Source organism: Toxotes jaculatrix, chromosome 7 (genome assembly GCF_017976425.1).
Source record: "Toxotes jaculatrix isolate fToxJac2 chromosome 7, fToxJac2.pri, whole genome shotgun sequence".
Lineage (NCBI taxonomy): Eukaryota > Metazoa > Chordata > Actinopteri > Toxotidae > Toxotes > Toxotes jaculatrix.
This window is the reverse complement of record NC_054400.1, coordinates 3,938,355-3,963,877: the sequence shown is the minus strand read 5'-3', so window position 1 is coordinate 3,963,877 and position 25,523 is coordinate 3,938,355. Positions and strand designations below refer to the sequence as shown.

The 25,523-nt window shown below is 43.1% G+C and overlaps 3 protein-coding genes across 4 annotated transcripts in view; 2 read left to right on the top strand and 1 right to left on the bottom strand.

Moving 5' to 3' along the window:
- The window catches only part of dapk1 (death-associated protein kinase 1), a 64,951-nt gene extending 58,491 nt beyond the window's left edge, over nt 1-6,460 (top strand). Inside the window, exons 22-27 of one of the 2 annotated variants that reach the window (XR_005894284.1) lie at nt 8-205; nt 541-679; nt 900-1,020; nt 1,238-1,426; nt 1,828-3,196; nt 6,112-6,460. Coding sequence is in view for 1 of the 2 variants with exons in the window: in XM_041041850.1 (XP_040897784.1) it covers nt 8-205; nt 541-679; nt 900-1,020; nt 1,238-1,426; nt 1,828-3,123 (1,943 nt within the window). In the remaining variant the exon portion in view is untranslated. Of the gene's footprint in view, nt 1-7; nt 206-540; nt 680-899; nt 1,021-1,237; nt 1,427-1,827 lie in introns of both variants that reach the window. The other variant, XM_041041850.1, reaches the window with a different exon arrangement.
- Nucleotides 6,461-11,235: 4,775 nt separating this feature from the next.
- ctsla (cathepsin La) lies at nt 11,236-15,898 on the top strand. The gene is made up of 8 exons (XM_041042187.1): nt 11,236-11,361; nt 12,341-12,475; nt 12,577-12,699; nt 13,204-13,356; nt 14,292-14,516; nt 14,736-14,904; nt 15,079-15,196; nt 15,458-15,898. The coding sequence occupies exons 2-8, from the start codon at nt 12,353-12,355 to the stop codon at nt 15,555-15,557; spliced, it is 1,011 nt and encodes a 336-aa protein (XP_040898121.1). The 5' UTR covers nt 11,236-11,361; nt 12,341-12,352; the 3' UTR covers nt 15,558-15,898.
- Nucleotides 15,899-17,414: 1,516 nt separating this feature from the next.
- Nucleotides 17,415-25,523, bottom strand: fbp2 (fructose-1,6-bisphosphatase 2). The gene is made up of 7 exons (XM_041041880.1): nt 25,252-25,523; nt 24,116-24,278; nt 22,058-22,150; nt 21,094-21,234; nt 20,608-20,745; nt 18,622-18,741; nt 17,415-17,858 (listed from the first exon to the last, which is right to left on the bottom strand). Exons 1-7 carry the CDS (start codon nt 25,422-25,424, stop codon nt 17,673-17,675), a joined length of 1,014 nt encoding a protein of 337 aa, XP_040897814.1. The 5' UTR covers nt 25,425-25,523; the 3' UTR covers nt 17,415-17,672.

Below are 25,523 nucleotides of genomic sequence, written 5' to 3'. Positions count from 1 at the left end.
TCTGTAGGTGTCGGGGATTTCAGTGTGTGGGAGTTTTCGGGGAACCCGGTCTATTACTGCTCCTACGACTACTTTGCAGCCAACGACGTCACAGCGATCCATCTGGTCCTGTTCAGCCTGGAGGAGCCGTACGAGACCCAGCTGGGCCACATCACGTACTGGCTGAACCTGCTGAAGGCCCTCACCCTGCCCCAGGACAACATCGGTGAGGACGGAGGGGAAATTATCTTGTATTAACACTGTATTAACGAGGTATCTGAATGTCTTGAGAAATCTTAAAAAGCACTGAATTCAGTTAAGTTCAGTTCTCGAAGCAAGGCCTCAGATTTAAATTGATTTAAATTAAAATCCTAATTAGTAAACGACTAAAAAACTTTGTTCTATAATTGGATTCATCCAGAAATACGCTCAGCTGTCCAACATGTGCAGAAGTGACTGTAGTGTGAACAGAATACAGCTGACTGATTTTTTTTTGGTGGGGGTGGGGGTGGGGGGGGGGGGGTATACTATTCTGACTTTGTTTTTCCTGTGTTCCTCCAGCTTTCGGGGGTCGGATCCAGCAGCCTCTTGAGGTCGTCCTCGTGGCGACACACGCTGACCTCGCTGACGTCCCCAGAGCTTTCTCTGGAGAGTTCACCTACGATAAGGAGAGGGCGCTTCTCAAGGAAGTCAGGAACAGGTTGGGAGTCACAGCACAGCACATAGGGAAAATAGGGAGATTATTTTGTTGTTGTCCTACTTTTCTGTTGGATGATTTTATTCACCAGGTGACATCTTTCACCGTGCACAGACAAATAATTCTGTATATAGCTGATATGTCAAATATCTGCAAATACTGCGGCATCTCACTAATCCTGTGACGAGATTTAACTTTCTAAAATGGCTGTTTTTGTTTCCAGGTTTGGTAACGACCTGCAGATCAGCGACAAATTGTTTGTGATGGACGCTGGAGCATCAAACTCCAAAGATATGAAGCTGCTGAGGAGTCACCTGCAGGAGCTTCGCACCAACATCATCTCCGTGAGCTCTTCTCTCTTTCCCTGTGTCTTTCCCGCCCTGATTGTTGTGTGCATTTAAACCACTTACTTTCACCCAATCTTTGTGAAAGAGCTCGTGCACACAGTACAAGTAATAGATCCAGATCTAACTGTATTTCTATGAGAATGCTTGTCGATTGCTGTCTTCTATCAGTCAAACTAGAGAAACGATAACAGAGTGAATCCACTTTTCGTTGCAGAGGTGTAGTCCCATGACGTTGTTGTCAGAGCGTTTGCTGACCACCCTGCCGACCTGGAGGAAGCTGAGCGGACCCAACCAGCTGACGTCATGGCAGCAGTTTGTCAGCGACGTCCAGGAGCACATCAACCCTCTGGTCAGCCAGGATCACCTCCGCACGTTGGCCCTGCAGCTTCACAGCATGGGGGAGGTGCGTGTTTGTTTTTCAGCTTCGGACCAGACCGTCTGCAGCCACAGGAAAATAAAATGATGATTAAATGCTTGAACATTAACTATAAAATTAGTCAAATACATTTTTTAAGTTTTTACCTTTAAAATAAATTTAAAGGGTAAAAACCAAATCTTGACTTTCAGATGTCATTTCACCAGACTACCAGCAGAGTGCGCCATTTGTTTATGAATGAATAAACCCACATCTTTGTTTCCTTCCGTAAAGGAATAGCTCAGCAGCAGGAAAATGTTGTGTTTATTTCCCAGAATGACTCAGGAAACCAAATGAGGAACCTTTCGTCTCATCATCTGTTTTATACTTATCGTTTCCTCTTCCTCCCTCTCAACCTTTCCTTTTGTGTTTCCTCCCTCCTTCCACAGATCAACATCATGCAGAGTGAGACAGTGCAGGATGTCGTTCTGTTGGAGCCTCGCTGGCTCTGCAGCAGCGTCCTCGGCAAGCTGCTCTCCGTGGAGACGCCCAAGGCCATCCACCACTACAGGGGGCGCTACAGGCTGGAAGAGGTGCAGGCTCTGGCTCCTGAAAGCGACGTGGACGAGCTGCTGCAGATTCTGGATGCCATGGACGTCTGCGCCCGTGACGTCACCAACCCCTCCATGGTGGATGTTCCTGCCCTCATCAAGACAAATGGCCTCCACCGCTCCTGGACCGAAGAAGAGGAGGAGGAGTCATTGATCTACGGCGGCGTACGACTGGTCCCTGCCGAGCACCTTACTCCCTTCCCCTGTGGCCTGTTTCACAAACTGCAGGTGAACCTGTGTCGCTGGAGTCACCAGCAGAAGCCCGAGGAGGAGGGCGGGGAGGATATCGATGGAGATATCCACCTGTGGACCAACGGAGCCAAGGTGAGCCAGGGGGCAGTGGAGGCCATGATCCTGCTGGTCAACCACGGCCAGGGGGTGGAGATTCAGGTACGCGGACATGACTCAGAGCGGGCCAAGTGCTACACCCTGTTGGACACCATCTGCAGTATAACAGAGAACCTGCTGGCCTCCACGCTCCCCGGACTGCTCACCGCCAAATACTACCTGAGTCCTCAGCAGCTGCGGGAACACCACGCCCCCATCATGATCTACCAACCCAAAGATTTCTTCCGAGCCCAAGTCCAGCGGGAAACTTCTCTCACCAACACCATGGGCGGCTACCGGGAGAGCTTCAGCAGCATCCTGGCTTTCGGCTGCGCTGAAGTTTACCAGCAGGGGATTCTGGGAACAGACATCCACATATCAGACGTGCCCCTGTTGGCTCGCAGGAAGCTCTGCCGCATGCTGGACCCTCCTGACGCCCTGGGGAAAGACTGGTGCCTGCTGGCCATGAACCTCGGCCTCACAGACTTGGTGGCCAAACACAGCAACGGGACTCCAAATGGCACCCCTGAGCTGGACTCGGACCCAGACTCCCAGCAGGCCGTGCTGCAGCCCAGCCCGACGGCAGCGCTGCTGCAGGAGTGGAGCGGACGAGCAAACAGCACGGTCGGCGTGCTGATGGCCAAACTGAGGGAGCTCGGCCGTCGAGATGCCGCCGACTTCCTGCTCAAAGCTTCTCCTGTTTTCAGGGTCAACATGGAGGCAGTGGGAGGGGCCGCCAACAGCTACCCCCCCACCTGCAACGGAGGCACGTCGTACAACTCCATCAGCTCCGTCATATCCCGCTGAACCGAACAGGGCCGACTTCCTGTCCTCGCCAAACTCCAGATAGTGGGTCTGACGTGACGTTTCCCCTGAACAGGTGACAGACTCGTGTGTGTGTGAATGAACAAGTGCAATCGTTACCAGAGAGTCCAGCTGCTCGCTCTTCAATCACTCCATTAAGTTGGCGTATGAGCCAGATGTTGTGTTTGTGGTCTCCACACCTGTACAGCTGACTTTTCCTTCCACTATGAATGTTGTGAAAGAACGGACATCCCGAGCTCCAAAGAGGAACCCCGTGCTTTTATTTTGTTCTTAATCTTGTTGTGCTGCTTTTTAATATCCCTCCTTCTCTACAGTGCGTCCAGCCTCACTCCTCTCACAGTCAGCAGGCAGAAACTTAGGACAAGCTCGATTTTACAGTCTCCACGTGAGGGAATGGACGTGGTCTAAAAAGATGGCAGCCTCATGTTTGGACCTTCTTCACATCCACCCTCCAGTAAAAACTGAGGACTTTATCGTATCTGTGTACATGTAGGAGCCTGTCGTCTTTACTCACTCCATCCGTCACAGTAACATATAGATAATATCTCCCTCCTCGCTTCTGTTTTACTGATGTAACAGCTGGCCGGTGAGCTTAGTGTTTAATAATTTAACAGCATTTTTCAGAGTGCCTTTGTGGCCTTCTACCTCCCTAAAGAGCACAAATAGTCTTGTTATCAAAAAACGGTTGTTCTTTCCAAACATTTGAAGAACTGTGCCTTGTTGACAGTAACAGTAAAATGAATTTCAATCGAGCAGACGGAAAAGGGTCATTAAAGAAAATGACGTGAAAAAGAAAAATGAAAGCTCGGCTCATTTTACAAAGTTTTGAAATTTGAATTTTACTGGCAAAAAAAAAACAAAAACACAACACACATACAAACACACGACTGAAATCAGATCTTTAGATTTCTGCTGTGTTGTGTTTAATGTTTGAGAGTCGGTCAGGAGATGAAACATGTTCAGTCTTCTCTCGTATTAAATTGCAGGCGATGCGATGCTCTGTGGAAGCTGTAGGGTCAAAGGGAAACAATCTCATTCATCTTTCAACTTCTCAAACTATAATCCCTCATTCATCCATCCAGCAACACCACTGTTTTGTTGATTCATTTGGTAACACTTTATTCTACAGGTTTGTCACTTCCTAGTCTTTTCTTATCACCTGCACTGTCAGTTACAAGAGCAGATCATTTCTGCTGTGTCATTATTACGTCACTTTTGTAACACTCCCATAGCCATCTCAGATATTGTGCTAGAACACTTCTTTTAAAATACAATTTTTTTTTTTTTTTTTTTCAGAGTTGTAATCGCAGTTTTAACAAAACTGACCGTGTTCCGAGACAGTTATTTGAGTTTAGTCTGCAGTCGTTTATTTCCAGAAATCTCCAGAATTTCGGTTACATTTCAAATCCTTTACAAGAAACTACTGGGAAACTGTGGAACCTGTAAAATAAAGTGTGACTGTAAATGTTGTCACCGATCACACAAAGGGAACCGTAGCCATTTTTTACAGAGAAAGGTTTCAGGAGAGTTTCTTCCTGAAGTGCAGTGTCTTATCGAAGGCGGCGATCCTTCCAGCACCTAAATTTATTTGCTGTGGTTGGTCACATGTCGTTGCTGTGAGTGTTCATGTTAAAAATCATGATGGCAGACAGGGTGAAGCTCAGCACCCATGCTGCTAAGCTTCAGGGTCCAACTAAGAACCCAAACTGTGCACTCAATACTTACTCTGAATAGAAAGAGCCACCAAAACGATTTAAAAAATATATATATAACCTGATGACAGGTGGATTTTGCAATTTGGTTGATTTCTAACCTTTTCTACAAAGCTAAAGAGTAATGTGTTGTATCCAGAGCCGTGAGTTTCTGTAACCACACCTGGCGCTGCAGCTTTTTAATGCTTCCTCAAAACGTTTTCCCACATCGGTGACCAGTGCTAGGACGTCAACAATCAAGTTACCGTCCGCGGTGTCAGGGTTTTGGTTAGTGGCATCAACGCCGCTTCTGTCTGAGCTTTTTTCAGTATCGTTGTCAGTGTTGGTCGGCCATGCGTGGCTTCACATCTTCTTTCACTTTGTCTTTTTATAACACGAAGCTGCAGCTCGGCTTGATCAGCGAAAGCAGGTTTTAAAAAAAAAAAAAAAAAAAAAGAAGGTATGAAGTTAGTATTGTTAGCTGAAAAAGGCCAAAGGCTGCTGAGGACAGAAGTGTCCTGGAAAAGCATTTTCACCTTGTGTAAGCTGGTATTTTATTATGTTTGTGACCTAAAGTGGACCCAAAAAAAAATGCTCTTTTTTTCAGTGCATACGTGTTGATGTTGGGTAAAGAGTCTTTCATTCCTAAAAAGTCAAACTGTGGATGTTTAGGGCGTTTTTCAGGACACGGTGTCACAGTTTGAAAAGCTCTGTGCCAGTATTTCCTGTCTGCTTTACTTCCTCCAGTGTTTCCATCTGCACACAGGCATGAAACAAGACTTTCAAGACTATTTCAGATTCTGTGCTTCTCTCACTATTTTCGTCTCTGCCTATCAACTTGCCAATTAACTCAGCAAACTTCTAGCTGTGATGTAAATACTCGAGGCCTGTTTCCTCAACTCGCTCCTGTCCGTTCTGTTAGTTTTCAGCTCACTTTAAGCTCCTTTTTTTGCCCAAATATGTTGATTACAACAAGGCAAAATGAATGTACTACACATTTTTCCTAAGAATACGGTGACAAGTTAAAAACAATAAAGATGAAACTCCAGCATGTGTACAAAAACATGAGGAAATGAAATGTCCCAAACTGCTCATGAACATTGTTTTATTTTCCTTGTTTTATTGCAGCTTTTGCTGAAGTTGTGTATGATCATTGCCAATGTTGTGTGCCTAAAACACACCCGCGTTCAGTCCCCTGTTGTTGCCTTGTACAGTATACAAACAGAGAAGTGATGCTTCAGAAAGGGAAGTCAATACTACGTTTCTGTTCTTGTTACAGAAAAAGAGGCACTTTTTATTTTGTGAGAGCTGAGAATCACCGTAAGATCATCAAGTTGGTCTCCGTTTTCTTCCGGATTGGTTCTGGCTGCGAGTCTAACCGAAACACGTGGATCTAAAGGTGTTCTCAAGAACATTTTTGTGTATGTTTCTGTTGGACGAGGAGAGACGAACTCGATTTAACTTCTGAGTGAATTTTCCCCTCGGAGACTCCGATGTAATCGCCACATTGCACAAGTCCTTTTGTCGCTATTTATGTTACAGTTTTTAAGCATGTCTTGGAATGCCATGTTCTTAGTACTTCTGACACTTTATAGTGTAATACATTTTATAATAAATTCTTTACCTTATATAATTGTCCCTGTCCTACTTGAAGAGACACAATTAGACGTTTTAAAGGCTCCTGAGGTCCCTCATGAAGAGGATCAAAAGACTTTTTACAAATAAAAATGTACACATAGGAATATTTTGGATGGACGGCCTCGCTGCTTGTGAATTAAATCAGGATCACGGGGACAGACTTCTGTCTTTTTGTGCGTCTGCCTCACTTGTCCTCTGCTAAATTCCAGGCTGTGTTATTTACACTTCTGCGGGTTCATTGTGGAGCTTCAGCTGCAGAGCTGCAGGGACGTCCGCGCTCCACCCACACACACTCACATGCTCTGTCTGCTGGATGAAACACTCAGGGTTTGTCTTAACTTGCCCCAACTGCTGATGGTGTCGACTGTCCTTCAGAAATGTTTGTTTGGGGAAGACATTGATGGAGCAGAGGGGGTGAAGTTCTCTCGCTTGTTTTGCAACCTGTTTTTAACTTCAGGTCCCCACATTTATTATTTATAATCAGTATATACATTTATAATGGTTTATTAAACGCTGCAGTGTAGTTGTATTTATTAATGCATTTATCAACAAAGCACCTCCTGTGAACAACAACAAGCAGAGGCTGCTCTATAAAAAGACAATGAATGATAAAATAAAACAAATCTTTACAGAAGTGTAAGGAGTTAATTCTGCCTACAAAGGAAACAGCCGCCAAATAGTTTGTCATGGAAAAATGGGAACACCATGAAGCCAATTCGGTGCATTTAAGAAACATCAAAAGCTTTAAAGCACTTAAGTAGCTGTGAAAATTTAAGTGGCTTCATACAGATTGTGATCGAAACTCCATCAAGTACACATACGTGTCGACACCATAGAGACATTGTGTACCTGTGTTTAAATGTCTCACATACCCTGAGGTGATGGGTAAGATTCTTAATCTATAGAAAAACAGGCTGAGTTTCATTTTTGACCGTGACCCTGTCAGGAAGCTTGTTGGCAACAAACAGGAAGTACAAACCCCTCCGCAGTACCACATATACTCACTGCATTTTAATGAACTCTATTCTCTGCCACCAAGACAGTTTCACTTTTATTAAATTCATTGGTTTGTCGGTGTTGCTGCAAAGTTCCTCTAAGAGCTGTTCAGGATCTTTTGATTCTATCACATGATCATCCTTTTGTTTTTTTAACCTGTCTAGCGATAAAGATCTAAAGCTCGTAAACATATTTGTGTTTGCAATGAGCATAACAGGTCTGCTAGCGTGGCCGCAGACCTTTAATGTTGTTGTATTACCTAAGCAAATACCTGCTGGATCAATAATGTTAACAAACTCCTCAACTGAGGCAGTTATGTGTGAAAAGAAAAAAAAACATGTAGGAATGATATTGACCCTGGTCTGTTAACCTTTGTGACTGAGGGATATGGGAAGACCAGACCAGCAGCTGATAATGTTGACTGAGCAGTGTCCTAATCTGAGGAATGTCGACTTGGTAAATCACCTCCACAACATCCTGTTACAGTAAAGACATATTCATCACATTCCATATAGTTACATATACACATAGGTGATGACATCTATGTGTATATGTACGTCTATCTTAATTATACACTTTGTGAGGGCAGAGGAATAGTTCAACATATTGGGATATGCACTCGTTCGCTTTCTTATATTCTCACATTAAACAGATGATAAGCTTAGAAAATATGATACTGTCATAGATTTAACTAACCAGCAATGTGCAAGCATTCACCTCAACAAGGTTTACAAGCTGATGCATGAGGAACAACATGGGAACAACATTCATAATACAAATTATACAATAATATTACCTTCTGCATGAGACCTTTTAACTGACTTAAGTACATTTTGCCTCCAAAACCTTTGCATTTTACCTAAATATACATATTTTTATATATGACCACTTTTATTTATGCAAATGTTGTGAGTATGTTCTCCACCACTGCTGACACCATTATCTCCATAAGGAAAAACGAGTGCAGTTATTCTGTTTTCAGGCGACTCTAAGGCATGACTTTGGTAACTGACCAGACTTGAATCCTGATAAAAAAAAAAAAAAAAAAAAAGTGCTCAGTCAATCACCGTCATGTGTTGCTCTGCTTGAGCAACACAACGCAGTCACAGGTCAGCTGCTGAGGACGCAGTCTGTTTTCTGCTTTTCTGCAAATGCACGGAAATTATGTGTTTTTAGCCTAATGTGAAGTATGACACCATGTTAACCACAAAGTTACTCAAAGGATATTTGGGAACATCATTCATCATGCATGTGACAACTTAAAGATGTGATTCATTACACTGAGAAACTGTTCACTGCTCAGCATTTAATGTATTTGTGGTTGATATCAGGCTTGTATCATTTCTGACTTCCTATAAATCCTGGTTTCAGCAGCCGGGGTTAGTTAGCATTCACTGTTCACAGGATACAAGATTAATAATAACAATATGAAACTGGAGCCAGCAGCCAGCTTTCCACCGTTCCCAGTTTGTGTGCTAAGCTAAGCTACCTGGCCATAAAGCTTAGATCTCAAAAAATAAAACTATTGCTTTAAATCTGACTCATCTTGAACCAAAATAAATAAATGAGCAAAAGGGGATTACTTATTTACAGAATGTGTACTTAAGCAGAATACTAAATGTATTAAGTTACTCTCTTCAACTGGTGTCAGACCTATTGTCCTTATCACAAATAAGAAGGGTTTCAACTTCAACAACAAAAGGTTAATCTCTGAATGCATGAACAAGTCTGCCTGTTCAGAGTTTCATGGTCTTATCAATCACATGAGCATCGACCCTGATTAACAGCTCTGAAGATGAAAACACGGGCCTTCACTGATGCTGTTGTAGGTGTTATCGGAGCTCACTGTATGTTAAGTGCAGTTGTTGTCAGGCTGTTACAGTCTCAGACACAGAGGGGAAACGATTTGACACCAGATACAGTCTGTAAACGTTTCAGCTTGTTGTCAACCAAATATTTTCTTCTGATATTTTTAACAACCTTTCCTCAAATTTCCACTCTGCAGGAGCAGCTGCTCTATTTTTGGACCTTTGGATAAATGTATCTCCATTTGAAAACAGGACAGATGAGATGGTGTGTTCAGAGATTTCACTCTCTGTTATCTCTCTGGCTGCTGTTAAACCAAGAACAAACATGTTATCTCGTACGGGTTGTGTCTAGCACACATGTTGAGTAGTTAACTCGGGGAGGATTACTTACATTTCTTTGACAGACTTTAAGATTACAGTTGGTGCAGGGCATAAATCACGTAAATGGCTGCTCAGGCCGTAGTCAGATAATGGCTACCTGGCCATGAACACATAAAAGCCCATTTTCCTATACATTTGCAGTCTCCTTTTCCAGGTTAACTGAACACTTAAGGAGCTGCAGTTAGTTGAAAACTCACAATTGAATCCAGTAATTTTAATGCAGACGTAGTGTAGTCTGTGTGCACTGTGCAGTTGTGTTTCCTGTGCAGGACAAAGCTGAAAAAAATACCACAGCACCACCAAGGCCAGTGTCAAAAAACACAACTCCAAAACTGAGAAGGTTCTTACTTTTTGCGTAACCCTGCAGACAAATAAACAGACACAGGCGAAAGCATCGCCTCCTTGGCAGAGGTAATACATATCAGTTTGGACTTGGTAGAGACTCAATCGATCTGGAGCTAAAGATTCCCCACTTTTGACAGATCTCTGTCAGATATGAAATGAGTGTTAATAACACTCATTTCATATAGAGGCTCCAGCTTCGGGGCACGTTGACCCCGTGTAACTGCTGGACCTTTTTCCCCACAACGCCGGTTTAATACTCCGTGCATCTCCGGCTGCTGCAGCCACCGAAGAGCTCAAAAACTAGTGAAGTACGTCATAAAAGTACTGAAAAATGTTGAACACTGCTCAGTTGTGTAACCTGCCATAAGTGTTGGTTAATCAGTATGTTTACATGAACAGGAGAAACCGGGTTACTCTGGGAAATGAGGCTACGATGCTGATTCCTGATTTTTATTTATTAATTTTTTACATTAATTTATCTTTTCTTTGGGGGGGGGGTTGGAACAACTTTAAAACACATGAGCACAATAAACACTCGCACAACGAAGGTCTTAAATCTAAAAACCTACACAGGGTCTCTCTTTGAAAGCAGTGCCACAAGCGGGAGGACAGAGGACCTGTCTTAGCTGATACTGTACATCAGTGCTGCACAATTCTGACATGTCTGCAGTTAATCAAATACTGTAGACAGAAGCAGAGTCGAGTGAGTCTGGGGCCTTTGAGGAATTGTCCACGTTGTCCAACTCTGATGAGGTGTTTCCTAAAAGCAGGCCTTTACATACATTTGAATATTAGTTATTTAAGTGTTAATTTATGTATTTACTTGGGGGAGGTCAAGGCCCCAAAAAGGCTTGTGCCAAATGCTAGCAGTGTTGCAATCATAGGCTTCACTCAAATGGTCAGACCTGCTGGCTTTCCCATTTAGACTTATAGCTAATGTATAACCTTTTTTTTTTTTTTTTTTGCTTTTGTAAGCCTGATTTGATTACCAAAAAGAGGTCTATCTTTACTTGACCTGTCTCGTAATCATGAGCAGGGTTCTTAAAATGAAACAATACAACACAAACAACCCAGAGCCGATAAAAAACAAAGGCTTCCTTCGCTGTTTTAGCTGGAACAAACCTGCACTAGAAAACAAACAGTCGTCTTTTCAGTGCCATTCCTGAAGGAAGGGGGGGGGGGGGCAATCACGTGCTTCCATCATATGTTGGGGGCGGGACTAGTGGACAATAAACAAGAAGCGGGCCAATCAGAGAGCACGGTGGGACGTTATTCAGCAGCCGCAAGGTCTTTATAAACTTAGTGTAGCTCGGTTATAGCAGGTTATTTTTCTCTCGAGCTGCTGCGACAAAGAATTTACAGTAAGTATCTAAATCATTCGTTAGTTTTTTTTTTTGCTTTTCTAGTGTCAAAATATCCAAACTCGACGACCCGAATTTACAAGCTAGTCATATTGATGGATTCATGTTTCTTCGGAATTTTGTTGTCATTTGTGCTCCAGAGTGAAAACATCCCAGCCTCCGTTTAAAAAATGTTTACTTTAGCCGATGTCTGAGCTTTATTTGTTTATTTTCGAGTCAAAAAATCGATATTTGTAGTGTAATCCGCCAGCTTTAGCCATCTTGTTTCATTCGGCTCTATCTTTGTCGTCGTCTCTCCCTCTGTGCTCGAAGAGCAGCCATTGCTAGCTTCTCTTCCACGGTTTACATAGAATTGGGAAAAAACCAAGCCAGTGGACTAAGTTGAAAAGACCGCTATCTGGTCGCTACTGGTTACTGGTTTTGGTTTTAATTTCGGTTTCCTGGTTGTAGTTTCGATGTCCAAGCCGGTTCCTGGGACGGTGACTGTGCACAAAAGGAAAAAAAGAAAAACAAGGCTTGGTTTATTGTTGGAATCTGGCCGAGTTTCCGCTGCCCAGTTTACAGGACAACAGCCATAAAACGCTCAGTACAGCCATTTTGTTCCCTGCATAAAGTGAACATTTTGTAAATATCGGGACAGCCCGGTTTTTTAAATCCCGTATGTTGCCCAATCGGTGTCCGTGCTATGAGCCGAACAGTCGGGAAATGACTGTACCGTCGGGAATGTTTATCCGCAGCTTTGATGCGGATTTCACCATGAATCATGAAAACGAACAAAGTCCCTCATAGGAAGCGTGTGATTAAGGGTTTTCAGTTGTAAATGATCATGACTTATCTCTGTTCCTGAGAAGGAAAAATAAACGCCCTTTGTAATGGAGTCTGTTTGTTTCATCACGGTCAGAGCTGCGGGCCTCCGTCAGTGTGCTTCTTTGGAAATTTGTGCTTTAGCCTTATGTTGTGTTGTGTTGTTGTTTTCCAGTAGGAAGCCACAATGCTGCCCCTAGCCGTGCTGGCAGTGTGCCTGAGTGCAGTCCTCTCAGCACCCAGTCTGGATGCACAGCTGGATGACCACTGGGAGCTGTGGAAGAGCTGGCACAGTAAAAAATACCATGAGGTGACTTGTCTTCTCTTATTTTTTTTTCTTTCCGGTCACGGATTGAGTCTGACGGTTCCAGAGGAAAAAAAATAAGCTTGAATTGTGATTGTTTTGTGTAGAAAGAGGAGGGCTGGAGGAGAATGATATGGGAGAAGAACTTGAAGAAGATTGAGCTGCACAACCTGGAGCACTCCATGGGCACACACTCCTTCCGCCTGGGCATGAACCACTTTGGAGACATGGTAAGACCACACTTTCAACACACAGGCTAATGTCTCACTCGGAAACACTTATCATGGTTGTTAGAAAGACCCGTAGACCGAAGAAAAGTGATTTGATAACTGGCATGTCATTGAAAACATGTCAGAGACAATAACAAGAGTTTTGGAAGATCAAGATAGATGAAGCAGGAATTTTTATTTGATATTATTCAGTCACAAGACATTGCACAACACAGCGAACAACACAGCAAAAATGGATTTGCTTTGATGTGAGGCAAGGACAAGCAGAGTCAAATAAATAAGGATAAACACTGAGTTTAAATAAACAGGACAGTAATTGCTAAGAGTTTAGCTACATCGTCACCAAAATGGAAAAGTGGTCTTAGATTAACAGCTGTGGCTAAGGAGAAACACCTTTAGCTCATTACCTTTTATCTTAAAGTTTTCTTCTCGTTGTTCTTTCCCAAACAGTCTTAATTCACATTGTCAGTGTCACTGACTCAGTTCACTCTTGTCTTTCCACAGACCAGCGAGGAGTTCAGGCAGGTCATGAACGGCTACAAGCGGAAAGCTGAGAGAAAGGTGAAGGGGTCCCTGTTCATGGAGCCCAACTTCCTGGAGGCCCCACGTGCTGTGGACTGGAGGGAGAAGGGCTACGTCACTCCCGTTAAGGACCAGGTAACAATGCTTTTCCTGTCTGTTTGCTTGTGTCTCGTGTAGCCTCAGGGTTCTCTGGTAGCCACACCTGATATGAACTCATCAGGTGTGGTTTAACCTGTTTTAATTCTTGGAAGAAGCCATGAGGATAAAATATAGAGGATTTTGATTCACTGGAATCCCCGTGAATCATTTGTTTTTGCAGTAAAAGGCAGTCAGGTGGTGCAAACACTGTCACCACATGCTCTTATTTTAATAGCAGTGTGAGGAAATACAGTGGCATGATCTAATATCAGCTGCTGAAGAAACCTGGTAAACATGATTATGTAATGTGCCACATTGGACATTTGCATCGTCACAAATTTACTTATTTGAAATAAAGTGACAAGGGCACGCTGTCCACAGGGGTAAATGTTTTGCTTGAACAGACAGATAAGAGGGCAAGTCGTGGGTTGTTTTTATTATCTGCCTGCTTCACACACGCCCCTTCTCCTCCTCCATGACTGCACAGTTTGTCCTCTCCACCCCCTCTCGGCATACATTACCACTCTGTAAGATGAAACCAGTTGGGCTGGCTCCCTGTAAACCAGGCCAGGGCGGGGCAAACATTATTATATACATTAGGTCAAAGTGCAATACAACTTGTTTTCCCTCGCTCCAGAAAGTAAAGAAAACACTTTGAATCAGTCTAGGAGGCCACTCTATAAAGTGAGTCTTACATCAGGACAAACACCAGACAGGTTGTTTTTTTTTTCCTCCTCAGCTATCGAAGTAATTGTACATTCATTTTCTGTTGATTAAGACCAAACTACAAAAAAGCATAAACATCATCAGTTTGTACATGTTTAAGTCTACACGAGCAACTTTGTCAGAGGTGAGGTGATTATACTGGTTTCATGATTTTAGGAAACACTTTTATTTCAACACATCCGTCCACCCTCTCTGTCTCTGTTCAGGGTCAGTGTGGCTCTTGCTGGGCTTTTAGCACCACCGGAGCTCTGGAGGGTCAGGAGTTCAGGAAGACCGGCAAGCTGGTGTCGCTGAGCGAACAGAACCTGGTGGACTGTTCCAAACCTGAGGGCAACGAGGGCTGCAACGGCGGTCTGATGGACCAGGCCTTCCAGTACGTCAAGGACAACCAGGGCCTGGACTCTGAGGACGCCTACCCTTACCTGGGAACAGTACGTATCTCACGGGAGGAAGGGGACAGTTGAATCGAGGTTTAGGTTCTCCTCCTCTACGGCGAAGAAGGAGCTTAACATACATACCTGCCAATCAATCACCTTCATTGATCTTACTGCTCCTAAAGCCATGTCTACAGGAAATGATGATCAGAATATTTTGGACTCAGAGGTCCGTGTTGGTACCGTAACATCCTGTCCACCCCCATCTTCTTCCAGGACGATCAGCCGTGTCACTACGACCCCAAGTACAACGCTGCCAACGACACCGGCTTCGTCGACATTCCCAGCGGCAAAGAGCGCGCTCTGATGAAGGCTGTGGCCGCCGTGGGACCCGTGTCCGTAGCCATCGATGCCGGACACGAGTCCTTCCAGTTCTACCAATCAGGTCAGTTATTGGTTTTGTGAAAAAAAACCAATAACAAGTTTATAAAATATAACATGCTTACTAACAAGTTCACCGTATTATAAATATAAAGCGGTGATATGACAGTGATGTGGCGAGAGAAACAGTTATTGTAGCTTTAACTTGTGGCTGACTGGATTTATTTGGGTATTACAGGAATCTACTACGAGAAGGATTGCAGCAGCGAGGAGCTGGACCACGGCGTGCTGGTGGTGGGTTATGGCTTCGAGGGAGAAGATGTGGACGGCAAGAAATACTGGATTGTCAAGAACAGGTCAGTAAAAAACTGTTAAACTCTGCTGTTTTGTCTGCAGTGTTTTGTTGAGGTTTTTTTTTTATTTTTTTGTGGACTTATAAACTCTGTTGCATAAGAAGCAGTTCAACAGATGTTATGTAAATAGGACATTGCCTGTTTCCAGCTCCTCTCCCTGGTTATGCTCTTAGTGTAACCACAGAGATCCGATTGTAATTAAATAACAAAGAGGAAATCAAATCCCTTAAACTCTGTTCCTGTCTTTTGCTGGTCTTCTTGCAGCTGGAGTGAAAAGTGGGGAGACAAAGGCTACATCTACATGGCCAAAGACAGAAAGAACCACTGTGGAATCGCGACAGCAGCCAGTTATCCTCTGGTATAATGTTTTAACAGCTCCACCTCGTAGCATCATAGTGTTTTTACTGCAATAGTTTGGCTGGAGACGAGCGAGCGGGCTTCAGTCTGCGTGACGCATTGACAGGAGATTCTGCAATGTTTTTATGAGGAGAAGAAGAAACACTGTTGTTTTTAGGGAAATGGCGCCATTTTATTTTGGCTGGTTTTACGCCACTTTATTTTGTCTGAGAAGATTTTAGTCTAGTGTTTATTCTTTGTAAATATGTGTATGCTACTTGGTAAGTGATACATTAACACTTGCTATGGTCATTGTAAATGAGTTTTTTTTCTACTATTACCGTGATCAATTAAAGTTGTGAAACACTAGTTTGGTGTTTGGACTTTTTTTAACTTGTTGCCGACAGGAAGTTCAGCAGCATCTATTTTTATCATCAATTGATTTTTTGAAGGAAGTTTTTCATCTGATTTCAGACTTTCCTGGTTTTTATGGCTGTAAACTGAAAATGTTTGGGTTTGGGATCCAAACGTGACATTTAAAGACACCTTGGGCTTTATTTTCTGACATTTTATAGAAAAGAACATAATCAACAGATTTATTGATAATGAAAATAATCGTTAGTTGCAGCTCAGATGAAAATAAGCCTCCAGCTGTATCTGGTACAATAAATTTTATCTTGCTTTGTCCCTGTTAAACAGTTACTAAATAATAATAATAAAATGATGCATGATAATTAACTTTTCTCACATCATATCATGTCACAGCGTTTGTAAACTGTTCTGATATCAGTGAAAGGTGCTTAACACAACATCAAACATTAACTTTCACTCAATCAGCTCTAACCGAGGGTCACTGATGACGGGTGTTGGCGTGTTCAGAGCACTGAATGAGGCCTCAGCTATACTCTGATGTTAATCCACACGCTGGTTTGACATGTAGAGCAAAGCCGGAGTCATATGATCTCACGTAAAACAAACAGCTGTGCTCTCTGAGGTCTGGTACTATTAGGAACTTGTGGGATTATTGATTCTTGCAACAATGGTGTCGATTCATGAGGAAATGGCGTCGCCCCTTTACTGTGAGGCGTGTGGTCACTTGACATGACCGTTTAAATCTGCATGTAACACCATAAAGATGACCTGACAAGCTTGTTTTCAAACTTAAGCCCTGATGGCATTAGGCGTTAACTAGAAGTTAACTAATAATTATTTTTTACTGTTGATTAATTTAACTTAATAAAAGCTTAGTGATTTAAAGAGTATTGTATGATTAAATGGTTAGATTTCACAGATCCCAGTGGAGCTTTCTGCTTTAACAAGTTATTTTAGGTCAGACGTGTCGCTCCTTTTGACTGACCCACATCCCAGCATTAGAAGTGTCCTGTATTAGCTGTAAAGCTCTTGTGAGTAAAGGTAAATGTGTGTGTTGTTCCTGTAACATATTTACTTCACCTCTGAGTTCAGCCTGATATGCAGAGCCAACAGCCGGAGCAGCTGGAGGAGCGAGTTGTGAAAAAGGACAGGAGGAGGCCTTGACATCAGTAGGATCTAAAACCAGTGAATCGTTAATCAGGAGCAAACTATAGTTTGTCATTTGGAGAAGAAATGGTTCAGTCTATCAGGGAAGACTGTGACCTGAACTGTGCATCCACACGAGAATCTCAGCTCAGCTGTTTCCTGGGTCAATAAAGACATAATTATACAAGATTAGTGAATTAGAAACTCGACTCTTCCTGTTTTTTCCTCTGAAAAATTGTGTTAATGTTTATATACAACATGACGAGCAAACTGATGAATTCTGCAAATTCTTCACAAATTTGCAGCTGTTTCAAATCTTGTTATTCTACTTAAAAGAAACTTGACTTGAGAAGATGACGATCCTTTGTTTTGGAGAAAACTGTATTTAATTACTTTTAAATGCTACAGTGGATGAAAGGCTGTGATTTAACTTAACAAGCTTCATTTCTTTGATTTGACAGAGATTATTTCAGCATCCATAAAAAAATGATCTGGGTTAATTATTCACATGAATTTTGATAATAATTTAAAAGTAATTATTTGTGTTTTTTGTTGAGACTTTCCTCCTGGGCTCACTGTACAAACTGGAACTGCTGGAGCAGAAGGTCTTAAGGATTCTTCATCTTTACGGGAACTTCTTGACGAAGGACAGGTACTCGTTGACGTCATCGGGGGAGCCGACCACGAAGGGCACCCTCTGGTGGAGCGCTTCCGGCTGAACGTCCAGTATCCTCTGGGTGCCGGTGGTGGCGAGGCCTCCCGCCTGCTCGATGACGAAGGCAATGGGGTTGCACTCGTACAGCAGCCGCAGCTTTAGGGGTGAGTATTGAAAGGAAAACACATGCCAATATATGACACATAAAGTTAAAGGTCCACAAACAGGATCTGGGTCACTATGAGACGAGCTGTCGTCAACGCTCCTGAAATCACTGCATTCACAGACACAGTGGCATCAGAAGCAGTTATTCTACTTCTGTTAACCACGTGCCCTTATCAGAATAAATATTTGAACGTTTTGTTTCATATTTTCAAAGCATTAATGATAAAATATTTTCAGAGATGTAAATAATTTCCGTGTATTGAGGATAGTTGAGCCACAGAGTCAAGGTGCTGGGAAGGAAATAGGTGAGAGGTTGTAATTTATCTTTAGGACCAGCCTGGACTGTCTCTGAGCTTTATTTATCACAGCACGAGAGACAAACACGTCCAGCCTCAGGTTACACTACTGCCAGAGTCACTGTACAGTTTGTCACTGAGTCTGTGAGTGTCAAGTTAAACACAGAAATCCGTGAGCTGTGGAGGTTCATACTCAGCAGCAGGCTAGAAAATCTGGACCTGAAGTTCCCAATATTTCTGTGTCAGAGTCCATAGAGGATCACCACACTGCTGGGATCACACAACACAACAAGACTGAAAACCTGATGCCCATTGTGCGAGCTGTGGTCCTGACAGGAGCTACAGGTGGCTCATTAATGCACCTGGTCTGGGTCACTGGTTAATCTTTAAAGCTAACTCTGTTAAGTCTGGCTGTGGTGATGCTTCAGCGAGATGGTTTCATGGAGGTCAGTGGTTACCTTTCCCTTGGGGCTCTTCTCGTTGGCGGGGTACATGAAGATCCCTCCGTAGGCGATGGTGCGGTGAATGTCTGCGACCATGGAGCCCACATATCGGGCCCCGTAGGGGGAACTGCCATCCTGCAGCAAAGGAAGACATTTTAAATGTTAGTGTATCGAATGTTATTCAGTGTTATTCAATGTTATTCAATGTTATTCAGTGTTTTTTAAAAGAAAAAAGTAGGACATCCTTCATGTAGCATATGAAACTAGTGAAAGAAAAGTAGTTTGCATTGATAGAAAAGTTCAATCTACATAAAGGGCCCAGCAGCTCACTTCAGAGTTGCAGCTACAGCAGATCTGCTTCGTTCAGAGATCATGACCCGCTCTGCTGTCGTGGCCGAGGAAAAACTGAACAGCAAACAACAAAACGGGTCAAAGTCCGTCTGCAGCAGCTGGGACGTACATTAATCCTGCCAACAGAAGGGACTCCACACCAACAAAAACAGGCTGTGGAGAACTTCAAGATCCTGATTGGTTCAACAAGTGGACTTTGAATGAAAAGTCCAGTTTTGATAAGTTTTATTTGTGATTTTTTCTTATCTTAATTTTTTTTTTCACTGTGTTTCACTCCCTGAAACACGCACCAATTAAACCGAGTAGAATCTGAGTGGAGCTTCTTTAGCCCTAATGTGAGCTTCGTGTTCAGACGGGCATGTGATAAAGAGTCATGTGCTTGCTGAGTCACATCCCAGTCATCATGTGGGAGGGGTGTGTGTGCGTGTGTGTGTGCATAGTATTTTTCTAAAAACAAACCCTCCTGAAGTACGAAACACTTCCTAACAACACTTGTATAAAAAAAAAAGAAGAAGAAGAAGAGAAAAACCACATCCAGCTGGCCACACCGGAGACGATGTGAAACTTCCTAAAATAAAAGCAAGAGAAACTGAAAAAGAAAGAGTGAGGGAAAGTTTTTGAGGGTAAGATGTGCATGAACATTATCTTCAAACAAACCGCACACGTCCTGAAAGCTTGTTAGTGCTGAGAGAGGAGGCAGAATCTGTTGGTGTGCTCATCTGGAAACACTGATCAGGTGGTGTTAGAAATATTAAGTGTGTAACATGTGTGATCACACTGAGCACCTGTTTGAAAAGAAAAAGAAGGGGGGGTTCCAGTGAACTGGATTTAAACTTCTCTCTGGGGGGTTTTTTAGCAATATTTGCATCTCAGCTCCACCTGTGAGACAAGTTCCTGACCACATTCATAGATGACAGAGAGCGTGTCGCTCCAAACACTCCAGTGTTCCTTTACTCTCAAAGCTCGTCTGAGGCTGACAGGTTGTTTTTCACTTTTCATTTCATAAAAGCTTCAGCGAACCCATCGCCGGTGAAGCTGTTGATGCTGGTGACCAAACAAACTCTGCCGTCATGTTTGTGACCGTGCCGGAGAAGCGCTGAGCGTGCACATCAGAGTTCCCAGATGAGAGGCCGCTGCGGTTTCCTGAGGAACAGGATGTTCCCTGCTGACCGAGCTGCCACCCTCCGTCCTGTCTGATGGTACGGTCACGCTCAGCGGACTGTCGATCACGTTTAGGTCACGATGGTTCTGCCTGTGGTACCTGGCTGCACCAGGTAGACTGCACAAGTAAACCATATGATGAACCATTCAGATTTTTCACTTGATCATTGTTCACTTTTGCAAATAAAAAATAGATATAAAAGTGATTTCACAGTGTTTTTAGTTAAAGAATTAGGCTACAAAGGACATTATATTAGACACAGACATTTTTTTAAAAAAAAGGGTAAAATGCAGAACCCTTTGAAGAGCTTTTTTTTTTTTTGTAAATTCAGTGTACCAGAGCAAATGCTTTGTCAGGACTCACACGATGAGCGTGAGAGGCCACTTGTGTTTGAAATCCTGCCGCAGGACTGAGCATAAGTTTAGCTGTGTGTTGGAGAGTTCCATGCTCCGAGACGTACAGCGTTTAATTATTTATTATCCTCTCACCTCTGGGTACTTCTTGTGCTTCAGATACTCGTTGATGGAGGGGTGGAAGTACTTGGCGTAGCCCTCGTTCAGACTGTAGATCTTTCCCTTCTGCTTGATCTTCACATTCCTCTCGGTCAGGATGAACTCACCAATGGCCTGAAAGGGAAAGGGAAAATTAAGTGAAAGGGTGGGGGGTTTAAAACATGCAGACACAACATTATTCCCATCAGGCCTGAGGATCTCTTGTGGTTGGTGAATTTCACGCTTAAAAACAGCAATGTAACAATCTGGTTTTCTTAGGAGTCTGGATGCATAACAACAACAAGATTCCTTACAAACATACACTGAACTTTTTTCATTCATTCCTGTAACAACTAAAGCTGCTTTTCCAAAGGTCTGAGAGAAAAGTGTGGTTCACTTCATGTCATTTCCCCACCACAGAGTATTCTGATGCCTCCGTGGAGAGCTGGGGGTATTTAACTGCAATGAGACTGAATCACTCACTGGGTCCAGGGTGAAGAAGTTGAGGCCAGCACCGGTGCTGATGGCCACCAGGGTGGCGCTGCCGTACAGGGCGTAGCCGGCACACACGATATTGTTGCCCTGCTGCAGGGCGTCTTTCTCTATGGGCTCCCCCTCTGACTCCTGAACGTGAAAATAAACCACAACACAGAACAGAAACATGAACACTGGCGTCACTGGTCTGCAGATACCACTGAGCTAGATGTGTCCCCCTATTCAAACATGTTACAGTTCAGTGGATGAAGAGACAACAAACATGGGGGTCACTGAATTGGGCTCAATATTTAATCAGGTTTGCTAAATCTGAGGTGTTGTACTGACCCTGAGAACACAACTGAAAAATTTACAGTTTAAACGACAAACCTGTAAACGTGAAAAAGTCATAAAAAGAGTAATTCAGTCTGTTTAAAGTTAAATTTGAACAGATTTCTGGTTCTGAAATCTGCTGAAACCTGGATCAGCTGGACAACATCGCTCTCCTGTGTCTGCAGAGTGTAACTGCACTTGTAAGCTGTGTATTCCTTCTATAATCAAACACCTAAATATAAGAATAACCCTAAAACTATCCTGACACTCACACACTTGCATATTTCATAAAATGTGATGGATTTAGTTTATTTCTGTTAATCAAAACAATTTGAAATGTTAATTGTAATTGTCAATTGTAAATGTTAAAAACATGTAATTAATCCTTCTAACTGAGATGAAAACATTCAGAGCAGTTAAAAAAAACATGACTAAATGTAAAACAGATAAGGGTTCATATATTTGTTGTTTGTTTACATGTCTGAAGTGAGTTTTTTGACCTCTGAACCCACCGTTGCATAATTTTAAAAACAGGAGCAAACCAAACATTCCTGAAAACCCTTTTCTAGGTTCCTGAAGCAGTGGAACATCCTTCTCAGCGGCTGCACGGTTTGTGAATCTCTGCTGAGGTCAGACTCACCCGTTTGTAAATGGCAAATATGGTGCCGATGGAAGCCAAGCAGTCGATGTTACTGGAGCCGTCCAGCGGGTCAAAACAGACCACGTACTTTCCCTGTGACAAAATCAAACCACACCAAAAAGTTACGAAGAAGAAGAGGAAAGGGAAAAAACAGTTCAATTTTCACTTATTATTTCTTACTTTTTATGTGTGTCAGTCTCAGACTATAAAAGTCGGTTATTTTCAAACATTAGGTACACGGCCTTTTTAAAATTACAAATCATTATCACCATCCCAGTTGTTAATTGTGGCTGTAGACGTGATATTAATTTAGAAGGCACATCTGTTAGTGATAATTTATATGTTGTCTAATACAGGGGTGTATCAAAAAAAAAAGTTTTCATTCAGTGGATATATGAGGACTGTGTGGTGATGCATCAGGGGAGAAGCCAAGACCAAAGACCAAATTCGAACATATTGCACAATTATTCGCTAAACAATTTGCAAGATCTGCAGGAGGCATCTTAATGAACAGCTCCACTAAAAACCCTGATGCCGCGCATTTTCAGAAAAATGTCAGCTAAAAAAATAAATGAATATGCAATGACCGCTCACTGTGATGGTTCCAGCATTTATACAGAGAGCTGGTACGATGGAAATGTCACAGGGTGACTAAGCGAGAGTGTGTGTGTGCCTAAGTGTGTATGTGTGTGTGAGAGAGGTTGCGTGCGCACCGACCGGAACTAATTGAGACGGGATAAGACACAGGTGTGTGTGTGTGTGTGTGTGTGTGGTGGCGGGAAAAGTTTATTTTTTGCTCTGTCAGTGGGCGCGTGCAGAGACGGGTAAACAGGGAGCAGCGGACAGGAGGAAAAGCGGAGCCGGTGAACGGCGCGAGAGGAACGCTTCGGCCGAATCGTGTGTGTCCACTGCCGCGTGTGGATCCAGGCCGCCGTCACGCCATAGACGCACGGTGCGAGAGGGGGAAGCCTCGGATGAAGGTGGAGGAGTGGGGACACGTTCCACCCCTCCTGCGGGTTAAGTACCCCTCTGTTTCTTTGAACATGTTGGTCGAAGTAGCATTTAGTGACACCACGTTTCCTGTGATGATTTATCTGTGTTCTCTTGTTCTTGAGGGTTTTTTATTTATTTATTTGTGTTTGATAAGTTTGGCACCTCAGGGTTCAGTCATTTCCTTCCCAAACTATCATCTTTGTGGATCGGGCCTTATTGTGTTTGGAGTGGGACTAGTTGGTTTCTTTTGAGTTTGTTGTGTTTCTTTACTTATATATATATATATATATATATATATATATATATATATGTGTGTATATATATATATATATGTGTGTGTATATATATATATATATATGTGTATATATATGTATATATATGTATATATATGTATATATATGTATATATATGTTAGTGTTCGCCCCCACATAAGGTTTATTGGTTTTGTCTCTGGGACTGGGACCCTGACGGACACCTCATTTTGTCTTCCCCTCACCTGCTGTCTAGGGGAGCATCTACACTCCGTTTGGGCGAGTGGACAGCCGTGGGACTGTTTTAATTTGATTCCTCAGAGTACTCTTTTCTTTTATCCGTTGTTTTTAGCCCTTTGTAATAAAAGCATTTACATATTTTTAACTGAACCTTCCCCTGAGTTTTGTTGCCTTGGTGTGTCTGCTCCCCTCATACTGTCACGGTCACTCCACTCGGTGACAGAAACAAATATGTTGTGGTGATCTGCTGATAATAATGTGACTGTTTCTTTCAGCTGCATGTTGTAAAATCACACTTTAGTGGCACCTAGTGGAAACAGGAAGTAACGGTTTCAAATTCTCAAAATCTAAAAGCCTGTTTGCAAACATTAAACTGAGTTAAACACATAAATGTAATGTTAATGTGCCAAACTGTGACTGACTTACTGTACTTTTCCCACTTGTAAATTACAGGACAGACATATTCCTACCCCAATATTCGGCCTAATGCAACTAAAACATGAAAAAAACCTAGAGTCCATCATCATGCAGTGCTGTTCTCCTCCTCAGCAGACGACTAGTGTTCATCACTCGCCCTCTTATCCTTGGGGGTGACGATGAGCTCCTTGTTCTCTTCAGAAACCATGCAGCAGGTGCTGTAGGAGGCCTGCAGCATGTTGATGACCAGGTCGTTGGACAGCACGTCCAGCTTCTTCACATCGTCCCCCGTCACGTTCACTGACCCCGCCAAGCCCTGCCTGCACGGACCAATCGGCAGCCAAGATTAAGTCTCACACACACAAAAAAAAAAAACCTGATTGAGAGACAACTTCCTGGGAGCTTGTGAGTGTTAATGATGCTCATTTAGTGTCAAACAATGTAGAGCTGTGCTCGGTTACATAATTTCAACGACCCATTCTTTGTGAGTTGGCACATTTTCAGTAATTCTCCTTCCTATGGAACATCAGCCAGGAATATGCCAGAGACTCATTTTCACTACATCTGAGCTCAGTTGTACTTTGGCCTTTAAAGACCTGGAGTTTGATAAATTTCAGTATTTACTGCCCCCAGAAAACTGCAGTTATGGATGGATTTGGTTGGATATATTTGAGTTTGATTCAGTCAAGGTTAAGATTTGTGCACAGCCTAAGAGGTTGACCCCAGAGGTCACAATTCAACCTTTTTTAGCCTCAGCGAATTCAGATAATGCTCCAGAAAACTGGCAAATCTTCAACATCCATTCCCTTAACAAAGAGCTGGTTATTGTGTTACATGTCAACAATCAAAAATATTGCAGCGTCTGGATTTTACTGTTTTATCTCTTGCTATGAAAAGTTGTTGCAGAGCTGCACAACCTTTTTATTAATTCAAGATTGGAGTGTTGACATGTGACTAAATCAAACAAAGTTCACAGTCTTTCTTACACAAGAGCAGCACGAAATCAGCCCAGCACGAAACAGTAACTCATATCAGCTCTGCTGCCCCGACTGTTCCACCTCCTCGATGGGTGAGTGTTGAAATCAGAACTGATTGATCTTTGACAACAAATGAACTTCTCGGCTCTGCGACTGCTGTTCTGCTGTCGACCTTGACCTCTGACCTTTTTGTGGTGGGATGCAAGTCAATAAGGTATCATCACATTCATAGTTTTTGTAGACATCATACATTTCTACAGACACTTATGTAATGGTGCATACACATCCTTCGTCCCCAGTAATCCTCAGTACTTACAGGTGGGCCAGGCCTGCCTTGCGCACAGCAGAGGAGATGGCTTTGATGGCGGTCAGCATGGCGTTGATGAGTTGGGTCAGCTCGCCGGTCGCCCCCTTAACCTGCCGTCCGCTCTCCATGACGAACCGGGTCAGGGTCCACACGTCCGTTTCAAACACCGACTGGTCCGACATGCTGGTTTCTGGTTCTTCTGTCTCTCCTGGTAGGGCAGCAGGTTGTGTGTTCGCCGGGCGGAGGACCGACAGCAAGTGAGTGGCCTCATTACCAGCCAA